This window comes from Lactuca serriola, chromosome 5, assembly GCF_051521515.1.
Source record: "Lactuca serriola cultivar US96UC23 chromosome 5, Lser_US96UC23_V15, whole genome shotgun sequence".
Classification (NCBI taxonomy): Eukaryota; Viridiplantae; Streptophyta; class Magnoliopsida; order Asterales; family Asteraceae; genus Lactuca; species Lactuca serriola.
Window position 1 is genome coordinate 176,940,468 of NC_136412.1, and position 11,708 is coordinate 176,952,175.

An 11,708-nucleotide genomic window follows, 5' to 3' on the forward strand; every position below is an offset into this window, starting at 1 on the left:
GGATATTGATCTAAATTTTAGCAAATCCGGCTTACAATTCGATGTCAAATCTGATTTTTTACCACATGATTTGGATCTAGATCTTATTCTGATCAGATTTAGTCAAAATCTGGTTTTGACCAAATTTGAATTCAAATCAAACGGTTTGATCCTACCACAAAAGCATAAAGTCATGGTGATGATTGAAGTTTGTCTAACCTTAAAGGAGAAAATAATAAGAAAGATAGTTAAGGCAAACATGAAAATATCGTTTTAACCTCGTATGAAGGACACATGAGATGTGCTAACAAATCATTTTTAACAAGGGTTAAGTCTAAGGTTCAATTCCACAATATAAATATAAACAGAGTTATAAAGTTAAGTAATATGAGAATAGCAAATTAAATTATCATTTTTAGTTCGTGCCCGCTAAAAATATGTTTGCTAATATTAATTCATGTTTTATGGTTATGATAACAATTAATTTCATCAAAGTAATTTTCATTAAAAATAAACCACATTGTTCATCGACCGACAATTGAATTCCAAAGAAATACATCAAAACCATAGCCAAAATGCTGTCACTATTAATCCTAGCCTAAAAACTCGAGACAATTGTCTACAAATTTACACAATTACTCATTCCACCCAACTCATTTCTTCGTCTTCTTTACTGCAACCTTCTTCGCCGGCGACTTAATACTCTTTGGTTTCTTCGCCGGAATTGCTTTCTTCACAACCTTTTTAGCCTTAATGGGTGTCTTCACTTTCGCCTTCGCCTTTGATTTCACTTGAGCAGCGGATTTAGGTTTAGGGGCCGCGGCCTTCTTTGCCACCAAATCTTCTTTACCAACAACTTTTTTAGCTGCTGCCGGAGCTTTCTTCACGGTGGTCGGTTTCTCAACAACTCCAAGCTTAAACGAGTTCTTAACCTTGGTAAGTTTTCCGGCTGCAACGAGTTTTTTCAACTGAACCAACAAAAGCTTTTTGAAATTCGCCGGCAAATCCTTTTGGGTATCCTCGATGTGTTTCGCAATGGCGTACTGGCTAGATCCAGTCCTCTCCTTCAATGTCACAATTGCTTCTTTGATCATCTATGGTTATAAATCGTCAAAATCAGATCGAACCATTAATTCTAAACAATCGTCTGAATTGCAGCGAAATACAGAAACTCAATTATTCGAACAAAGTATGAGAGAACTTAAATTACCTCTGCGTAAGTAGGGTGAGACTTGGGTTTCGTTTTAGAGGGAGCTTTCTTGGCAGCTGTTGCTTTCATAGACGCCATTGTTGTATGTTTCTGTGTGACAGAGAGGAGACGTTGTAAATAACTGTGGATACGCTCTGCGAATGGAGAAATGGGGGCTATTAATAGCGTGTCAAATGGAGAAGACGAGTTCTGATTGGTGGAGAGGGTATTCACGCGGATTCTATTTAAAATGAACCGCCAAATTCTAGCTTTTGATTAAATTAATTTAAATAGATTTATGCTTTATTTTTTAGGGAAATTAAATAATTTAACCACTTTTTTCGTGGTTATTAAAAGTAAAAATTGAAAAAAAGTAAATTAAGATTTTGGTGGATGTGGTATGGTCAAATTCATATTTTTTGTCCCTAAGTTACAAATTGACAAGTTATATCCTTATAGTTTTAACAAATTACAGTCTTAGTGATTTTGTCCATATAAAAATACTACATTACTTCTAGCCTAATGGTATCCGATGTTGTCCTTCCTTCTTGAGGTTGAAGGGTCCAGTCTCATTGTGGACATATGTCACACCCTCGGTCGAAGCGGTGGAACATGTCGGACTATACGACTTAGTTTATGGATCACACGCAATTGGATATATATAGTTCAAGTACAATAATAACAAAAAAGTAGTTGTATTCCATCTTAAAATTTAAATACAAGGTTATTACACATAATAACAAAGTATATAAATTGCCTTAAACAGCTATGCATGTATAAAAATAAAAAATAGAAAAAAATTAAATAAATAAAAATAAAAACTAGAAAAACTAGGTCGTCCATGGGTCGAAGGCATCAATGTCAGCCCACTAGTTTTGGTTATCTTTTAGTAAAGGGATGTCATAGGGACTATATAGTCATGTAGGATAGACTCGGTACTCTTGATCTAGGTTTTCTTGTCAGTTCTTTGTTTAGTTGTGGCTCTAGAGTTAGATCACCTATTCGGGTGTCTATCTCACCTCTAATTATATACGGTTATGTATTTCTTGGATTTTTGGTATTTAGTATGTTTTTATTTTGTAGTGATCTGTTACATCTGTATCCTAGTATATAGGATGTTACTATGTTTTAGTGATCTGTTAGATCTGTCTCCTGGTATATAGGATGTTGTTATGTGGTAGTGATCAGTAGATTTGTATGTCTATATGTACTTGTTGGTTATCATCTAGTGGAGTGTCTTAGCCTCTTAGGGACTGTATGTAGTCACGTAGGATAGCCTGATAACTCTTAATCTAGGCTTTCTTGCATGTTATTCGTGGCTATCTCACCTCTGGTTACTTATGGTTATGCATTTCATAGAGGTTAGTTGGTAGCGGGACAGTGTGTTGTGAGAGGAATAGTAGACGGTAGTGAGATGTACGATTAATGTTTGTATGTATTATGTGTCTGCTTGATCCTTGATTGTTTATATGTCGACATATGGTGGGTGGGTTCAGACGGTCCTACTTTGTACTGTAGGCCAAGATACCTGGTGTCGGCCGACTGTAATCCGTAGGAACAGAGGCTCGGGAAGAGTGGTTGGGTTAAGGCAGTAGGCCAACAAACCCCCGGTATTCCAGCCTAATGGCTGATTGGACCCGTTGCATGTTGGCATTCCAGTATGAGGACAAATTGGTCTTGGGCATTCCAATCCGATGATTGTGGGTCGTTATGCATGATTGTATGTTTAGTGTATGGGGTAGTTTGGGGAAAAGTCACTAAACTTTGAGCTTACCAAGTTGTTTATTATTTTTGGTATTATCAGTCGTTATGGAAGGCGAATGCGTGACTGTACACATTCATCAGCAGCAATGAAGATTATATGCTTTAATATTACTATGATTTTTAATAAATGTATTTGGAATAAATTGTTTTATTCATACTGGACTTATAATTGGGAAGCTTTACTTTAATAAAATGAAAATTTTTTGTTTTGAAAATGGGACGTTACAGCTTATCATCTAGCTTTTATCAACGTCATTTTTTGTCTGCTAGCTTTTCAACTAACAAATAGTTTTTTAGCTATTAGCTAGTTTTCAGCTAGGCTGCCAAACTAACATTTAGGATAATGAATTTTCTATTATTAATTAAGGGGATATATGAAATATTGTAAAAAAAACTTCTAAAAAGTTTGTCTAATTAGTTGTTGAAAAACTTATTTTATAAGCTACTTTTTGACATACCAAACGTGTCAACTTAAAAAACTCAAAAAGTTTATCAACTAGTAGAGGCGCTCCAAACATAGTCTAAGTAATTTTTAAAAAGCTAGTTTATAAATTACTTTTTGGCATACCAAACATGACAACTTAAAAAACTCGAAAAATAAGTTTGTTGTGGCGCACCAAACACAACTTAAGTAAGTTTTTTAAAAGCTAGATTGTAAGCTACATTTTAGCTTGACAAACATAACAACTGAAAAAATATCAAAAAATAAGTTAGCTTATCACCTAGTTGTAGCGCACCAAACACAACCTAGGTAGCTATTTTAATAGTTGCCTTTAAAGCAACTTTTTGGTTTGCCAAACATAACAACTTACAGAAACTAAAATCAGGCTAAGTAGTTTTTTAAAAATATTAGCTTATAAACTAATTTTAAAGTGCCAAACATGACAAATTACAAAAACTCAAAAAACAAGTTAATTTATCAGCTAGTTAACTAGTTGTGACGCACCAAATATAACCTTATAAGTTAGCAACTAGTATGTCAAATATAATCTTATTTTAGTTTATAAATTCATTATATATATATATATATATATATATATATATATATATATATATATATATATATATATTCAAATGAAGATTAAAAAAATTTAATTTCGTTGATGTGATTGTTTCAAATAAAGACATCATAACTATTAAACTATATTTGTATTTAAATATATAAAGTATATTTCGTTTCACATAAAATGTCATAATTGTTAACGTATATTTATATTTAATCATATAACATGATTACCAAAAGTGTGGATATAATTTATTTATTTTAAAGTATACTTAAGTTAATTTGCAAAAAAAAAAAAAAAAAAAAAAAAAAAAAAAAAAAAAACAGCTTTTAGTTAAATGTTGGTTGAAGTAGCTTTTGGATTTGGTGTTTTTTGTTTAACCTAAATGCTAAAAGTTTATGCCGCCGAATGAAGGTTTTTATTTTTATTTTCTGAGCTTTTTCTTAAAAGTTAGATGCTAAAAGCTCCCAAAAGCTACGTGTCGAACACACTATTTAGCTTGAGCTTGATATTTGATTTGGGGCATTAATGGTTAATCGACTTAAAATTGCAATCGCTGGGTGTTTTATATGATCAAATTGAGGTGGAGATCTCCGATGATGGTGGTCATATACAGAGAAGAAGCAGACAAGTAGAAAGAATAAAGGGAGGAAGAAGGGTGGGGGTTAGGATCGAGGTTGTCCTTTTTTCTTATTTTTTTTTAATTAAACTTAGAAATGGATAAAAGAAATAGGAAAAATATAAGAAAATGGGCAAAATAGTCTTTTTTTAGATGAAGAAGGGACGAGCACTAAATTTTTTAGACTAGAGGGACGTGATCTGTCAACTTTTTAAAGGTTGAACAATACTTGCGGTTTTAAACAAATCACACGGACCATTTTTGTAAGTTAAATTTTGATTTTGAAAAATAACCATCTGGTCCAAAATACCCATTTTAGACCTGAATTTTGAAATGTGTAAACAGGTAAAATGATATGATCTCGTAACGTGAACTCTTTGCTTCTGTTAGGTACGTTCCTAGTGAACTCTTTGCCAGTTCTAGTGTTGTTTGACTCGGGTGCGAGTCGATCTTTTTGTGTATCGATTGTTCAGTACCGAGTTTGATATGTCCATTGGGGAGTTAGAGTGTCCGTTGCGAGTTTCTATCGCCAACGAACATGAGGTTTCTGCATCATCAATATATCAGGGTTGTGTTATGCAGATCTTTAGGGTGCCTTATCCGATCAATTTGATCCCAATCCCTATGGGGGATGTTTGCGTGATTGTGGGTATGGACTGGCTTAGTCGTTTCAGTGCTATAATTGATTGTGAGGCCCAACATGTGGTAGTTTGAACCCCAAGTGGGGGAGAACTTATTATCTATGGAGAGGGCACCAGGATAGACTAACATGTGGTTGTTCTGCAGCCAGATCTCGACAGTATATTCATCATGAGTGTGCGATTATTTGGATTATGTGGTGGATACGTGTGTCAGGGATCAGGTTTCAGTTTCAAAGGTCCCCGTTGTTAGGGAGTTTGCAGATGTTTTTCCGGAGGAGTTACCCGGTATGCCTCCTGAGAGACAGGTCGAGTTCTGGATTGATCTTGTGCCAGGTGCGACCCCCATTGCCAAGGTGTCGTACCACTTGGCACCGCCCGCGATGTAGGAATTATCATCTCATCTACAGGAGTTGCTAGGCAAGTAGTTCATCATACCGAGTAGTTCTCCGTGGGGAGCGCCGATTTTGTTTGTCAAGAATAAGGATGATTCACATCGGATGTGCATTGATTACCGGGAGTTGAACAAGTTAACGATGAAGAACCGTTATCCCTGTTGAATCTATATGCCCAAGAATCATTATGGAGTGATATTACTAAATATATATGATCCTATAGGGTCACGCGTTTATCAAGTTGGCACATTTTGTATATTTATTGTTAATGTGATTATTAATAAATAATATCGATTCTTGTATTTTAATTAGAGAATAATTATTGTTTTGTGAAAATAATAATTATAAGAGAGTATAACTAGTTATTATTTCATATGATATGAATTAATAAGTCATGCACAATATTTTGGACTAGTTGGATTCTTTTGTCTTTTACCTAAAGACAAAGTTTATATTTTATAAACTTGGAGTTTATAAAAAATAAAGAATCATCCTCTTTTCAAGAGGTATGGCCAAAAATATTAAAATATGGGGGTTGTTTTCAACAACCCATGCTTTGTCTCCCATGTTTCTAAAGGCTAGAAATATTTTAGAGTATTTTAAGAAAAAGGCCCTACTTTGCATGAAATATATAAGAGATGCATGAGGCTTGCATTTTTGCTAAGTGAATCACTTCTTCTTCCTCTCTTTTTCTCTTTAAAACCGTTAGTTCTTCTTCTCTTCTTCCTATCTCTCTTTTGAAGTTAGTTTGGTGATAAGAAGCCCTCTTAAGTTGTCTCCTTTAGTGCTTATTTGAGTTAAGCACTTAAAGGTTTAAGACAATCAATAATACAATAAGGAACTATCATTCCAAGTTCCTTACTCTTGATGGTGGATACTTGTAGAGAAGATCATACACTTTGATCTTTTGTTATCTTCATCAACACCCCAAAACCAAGTGAGTTCAAAGGATTCAAAGATTATCTCTAAAACATCATATGATTGTTTTTATTTCATTATAACCTTTATAAATGGATCCATGATGGTATGGTTTTTATGAGCTAAAAATGAATTTGTTACTTTTAAAATCTTCCGTTGCCGGTGTTTGTGAAAAACAAACTTATATTTTGTATCAAAACCTAACAGTGGTATCAAAGCCATCTTTTATATGTTAGAATGCTTTTTTTATGTTTGGTAATTTTTCTTTTTTGAAAACAAGCATGGATTTCTTTTGGTTAAGAAAAATCCATATTTGTCTTCTTTGGCAACTTCTTGGTTAAAATTGTTTATTTTTATATATAACATTTTTTCATGCATTTTGGTTATATAAAAGTTGCCTTAGAAAAAAAAATAGTTGTTTGTTATAATATTTGATAGATTGTTGTGTATAAACAAGCCATTTGGATCTTTGTGTTATGTTTGGTTGATATTTATTTATTCATAAGATGTAATAGATAAATAGGTAATTTTTATTTGTTGATTTGTTGTAATAAATTAGATAGACTAGTTGTATTCCTTTTAAATGTAACAAGATGAAGAAATGACCTCCTTGAAGATGATTTAACCATTTAAGACCATAATCACAACCACAAGCTTCACTTTTGGTTTTGGGCTTAATTATAGTCTTAATGGTTTAATTGTTGCAACTTTCACAACATGAAGATTTGAAGTCCTTTTGCAAGCAAGAGTTGACTTGGCAAGTGGAAGCTTGAAGACTCTTTGAAGTTTCCCTTAAGTCCTTTAGGAAAGACTTAATAATTATTGTGATGACTCACAAAAATTATTACTAGACATGGCGTAGTTTATACACATTATAATGCATGTTTGTGATATTTATTCTATGTTAAATGTATGTTATGTTTTACGTATAAAAATGGTTTTTACATGTCAAATAACATTTTTTTCATAAGATAATACCACTTGGAGTTTGAGTAAAAAATATTTAAAATTTAACATAAGATGTTTATAAATGGATATTTATAAAAACGTTTTACCGGTTATCGATTACCTGTTAAAACTCAATTTTTGTTGAAAATAGTTTTATTGTAAAAATAATAAATACCCAACTTTAAAATATTTGAAATGGTTTAAAAGATGTTTAAACTTTATTTAAACTGCACGTCTTTATAATAAATAAGGAGTTTTTATTAAAGATACAAAAATCGGTTTATAGCGTTATAACGCCAAATAATAAAACTAGTGATTTTTTTTTGCGTTGAAACTTAATATATGATATTGGTGTGTTAAACATAACGCAACATGTTGATATTATGTTTTATGCATACCAAATAAGATTTAAAACATAAGTATCATCATCCAAGTTTAGATTTATCAAAATATGATTTTTTATCATAAGATGCATAACATTGAACTTATAAAATAAAATGAGTTTATTCTACAAATTCATGAAGTCATAAGTTTTTTGATTGTTAAAAGGAGATTTAAAATAGTGATTTTACAACTAATCCAAAACTACAAGTCTTAAGTATAAAATAAAGTTTTGTTAAGACCATTATCGGTTCTTAAAGCCGATCTACGACAAAACTTTAAAACACTGGATTTTAGTTTATAATTGATCGCAGTTAAATAAAATGAAGTTTTATTTGGCACCACAAGAATCTCATAACAAGTGATATGAATTTTACAAAAGGGTACATGAATTGTTGGATGCATACAATATTCATGAGACCATGTTTTTATAAACTATAATTGTAAAACATATATAAAACATTTTCTAAAAGTGCAAGTCATTGTTGTCCTTTTGAAGAACACTCATTGTCATTTGAGGGTTCTAACGTCACAAGGTCACCTGGGTCTAGGATTAGATTTTGATGTTCGGGTAGTTTTGTAGTTCTTGGTTTCTAAAGGGTCACCTTGTTACTGGTTTGTGTTGGATTAGTGTCTAAGTTCATAACTATTTTGGTATGTACTTGACCCGATTGTGAGCACGGTCCTTTTGGGTTGCCTTCACCAAAGCAACTTGATAGGATGATTTGTGGAGAAAGAGATTAATTATAATTTATTAATATATTATATGAACAATATATTAAAAGAGAAATCATATTGTTTAATTAATATTAGTCAATAATTAATTTTGTGGCTAAAAGACATTAATTAAATAAAGGGGGCTAGAACTGTCAATTGTGTGATAGTTGGATATTGGGCTAATGGACTCCATAGAGGTTGGAATGGACAAAATATATGGGGGAAACCCATGAGAATTCGTCCAAGGCCTCTAAGAAGGGAGTCCATGGGCTGCTTAGGGCCTAAGCAGTCAGATTAGGGTTTCCTAGTTCAAAACTCTAATAGTATCACTATATAAAGACCCCTAGGGCACCCAAAAACATGGATAAGCATTCCTTGGAGTTTCTTGGTCGTTTTTGGTGCATCCTTCTCCTCTCCTAAGTCATCCTCTTGCTCTTGGTGTTTGTGAGCCATTAGAGGTGTGACACTTGTGATACTAAGCTTTCAGAAGCCAATTACAAGAATGAATAGATTGTTATTGCTACATAACAATCAAAGGTAAGATCTAAACCCTATATTATGATAATATTGATTATTGTATGCTAGATCTATGGTTTATGGCTTTGGATGATTGTTGCATGTTCAATAGACAAACTAGATCCAAAGCTTTAGGGTTTGCATGTACACCATAGGAATGATGTAGTGCTCAAAACCCATCAGTTACTTACAATGCTACAAGTTGGATGACTTGATCGGAATCTTATGTGATAAAGCTCACCTAAGCATGAGAGATCTGAGGCATAGTCGGGATAAATATGCCAAGCTAAGCAATATTTGTTTAGGATACCATAATCTAGGAGTTACATATCATGTGAAATTGGTAATCGCTACCTACCGAGTTTGATTAAGTGTATGGGATAAAGGTCGCCTAACCATTTACTTGTTTCGTTACTTGGATCCTAGACTTTAATAAATTAATGATTTAAGAAACAATAAAAGGTATTAATTTTTAAAGACTAAATATTGAAAACACTAAATGAAACTTTGTTAAATTCTGTTGATAACTATTAATAAATTTTACACCCTGAAAAACCTCTCTCTTGTTGAGTTTCAAGAGACAGTAACATTTGATGGTTATAATTTCTATAACTGGTATAATATCTTAAGGTTCTACCTTTAAGATAAATACAAATTATATATACTGAAATATCTCATACCTGAATAGCTTCTGCAGCCAATTAGTCTGATCATGATACTTTGATGCAAGTATTATTGTAATGATATTGATGTGTCTCACATCATACTAAAGAAATTAACCATGGCTTGCAGAAAGTCTTGGATAATTATGAAACATATCAGATGTATCATCAAGTAAAGCAGATATTCAATCAGAACACTAGAAATAACTTCAAGTCTGTTCAAGCATTGAATAAAAGGAAGTCTAAGAGATTGTGCACTCACATAGACTTATAGTTCAGTTAATGGAAATACAACATAAACGTAGAAATCAATAAAGGACCAAATGATTATTGTTGTTTCTATTGTGGAAGAAAATAGACCCTAAAGGAGGAATTGCTCCTCTTATCTCATCGAGTTGAAGAAGTCTGACTTGGACAAGACTTCAGATATTTATATAATAGAACTATTTATTTTTTCCATCATATACTTGAGTATGTTATACTTAAAGTGAAACTAATGATTGATATTATGAGTTGATGATTGGAAGAAATAATCATCTAATTACAAACGAATGGCATTTTGTGTTGAAGATATAATAAGTGTTGTTATAGTTTTTATTTAAACAATAGATGTATTGTACCTATCCTTATAGGGACATGTAACAATTGTAATTTATGAATAAATCTAGATTTACTTATCGTTTAATGAATATTCACATTCATGTTCTGAAACGATGTATAATGTGTTAAAGAATATTTTCTCATAATGTTATTTATGAAGTAAATCTATAATCTTTCATTAAATTAATAATTTTGATCATAACACCAATATAATCAAATGATATTTGATTGGAACTTATCTATGTCATAATCATCATGACAATGTAAATAATAAATACATATACCAACTTCAAAAGGATGAAATTGAAATTTTTAAAGGCAAATGAGTTTGATTCATTTGATATATGTGAATCCTATTTATATAGGAAGATGATTCACAAGTGTCTTTGTCTATTAGTAGTTAACGAACAAAAGGCTTAACAAAGAGTTATACATAAGTGATGTATGTAATCTTTTTCAATCCATGAATAGATTTGGTGATAGATGTTTATTCAATTTCACTACCGACTTTTATTCATTATTGTTGAAACCTCTGATTCGCTAAAATTGTTTCATAGTAAAGATTGAAATACAACTTAATGAGGTCATCATTAACCTTTCGTTGTGATAAAGAAAATGGTTTTTTTAAACCAATTCTTCTTGGAACATCTTAGGAGTTGTGGAATTGATTCACAACTCATTCATACAAAAACACTCACTTGTCATTAGTATGTATATTATGGCACAAGATCACCTGGTCACTTGAATCTATCTTTTGATATTCGAGGTAGCCTTCATATTCTCTAGTGGGATAAGGTCACCTGGCCACTAGTTGAATGTCGATAGTACAAGTTTTTAAAGAGGATAAAACATAGACCTTGCAGTCTATTATATGATGTTTTAAAAAGAACTATTTACTTTATAAATTTTTGGAATTATGCTCAGTGTAACAAATATATATTGAATATATATTTCCAACCAAACAAGTGGATTTAGATACTTATATTAGAATGAGAATGAAATGGTTTATCCTTGTCTAAAAGGTATAGAGTAAGAGCTTATGTTAGACAATAAGTTTAACCAGTCTAGCATCTACTAATTGCATTCATGTAGAATATCATAAATGATTGTTTAGGGTGAAGTTTCTACTAGTCCCACTAATTTTCATTCCATAAGACATGTGATTAGAAAGTTCATTTTCTAAGTGGGAACTATATGAAACTTTTAGAGCTTAAGAACCATAAACTAAATGTATCATAGTTTGGAACTAGCAAGTTTTCAATTATTGTTGAATATGCTCAATGGTTGATCAGAAACTAATAAAACACATAGAGATGCATTCATGTATGATTATCAAGTATGGGCTTGTTTAGTCTTGCTCGATATATTGCGAATATAA

At 31.9% G+C, this 11,708-nt stretch overlaps 1 protein-coding gene across 1 annotated transcript; it reads right to left on the reverse strand.

Moving 5' to 3' along the window:
- Positions 1–463: 463 nt before the first annotated feature.
- LOC145051340 (histone H1-like) lies at positions 464–1,337 on the reverse strand. Its single transcript, XM_078999375.1, has 2 exons — positions 1,190–1,337; positions 464–1,073 (listed from the first exon to the last, which is right to left on the reverse strand). Exons 1-2 carry the CDS (start codon positions 1,265–1,267, stop codon positions 633–635), a joined length of 519 nt encoding a protein of 172 aa, XP_078855501.1. The 5' UTR covers positions 1,268–1,337; the 3' UTR covers positions 464–632.
- Positions 1,338–11,708: the final 10,371 nt, after the last annotated feature.

Bases quoted from the DNA above. Each gene is read 5' to 3' on its own strand.
- LOC145051340 (XM_078999375.1), bottom strand. From the start codon at position 1,267: ATGGCGTCTATGAAAGCAACAGCTGCCAAGAAAGCTCCCTCTAAAACG. The intron at 1,074-1,189 runs GTAATTTAAGTT...TTATAACCATAG, and splicing joins CTCACCCTACTTACGCAGAG to ATGATCAAAGAAGCAATTGT.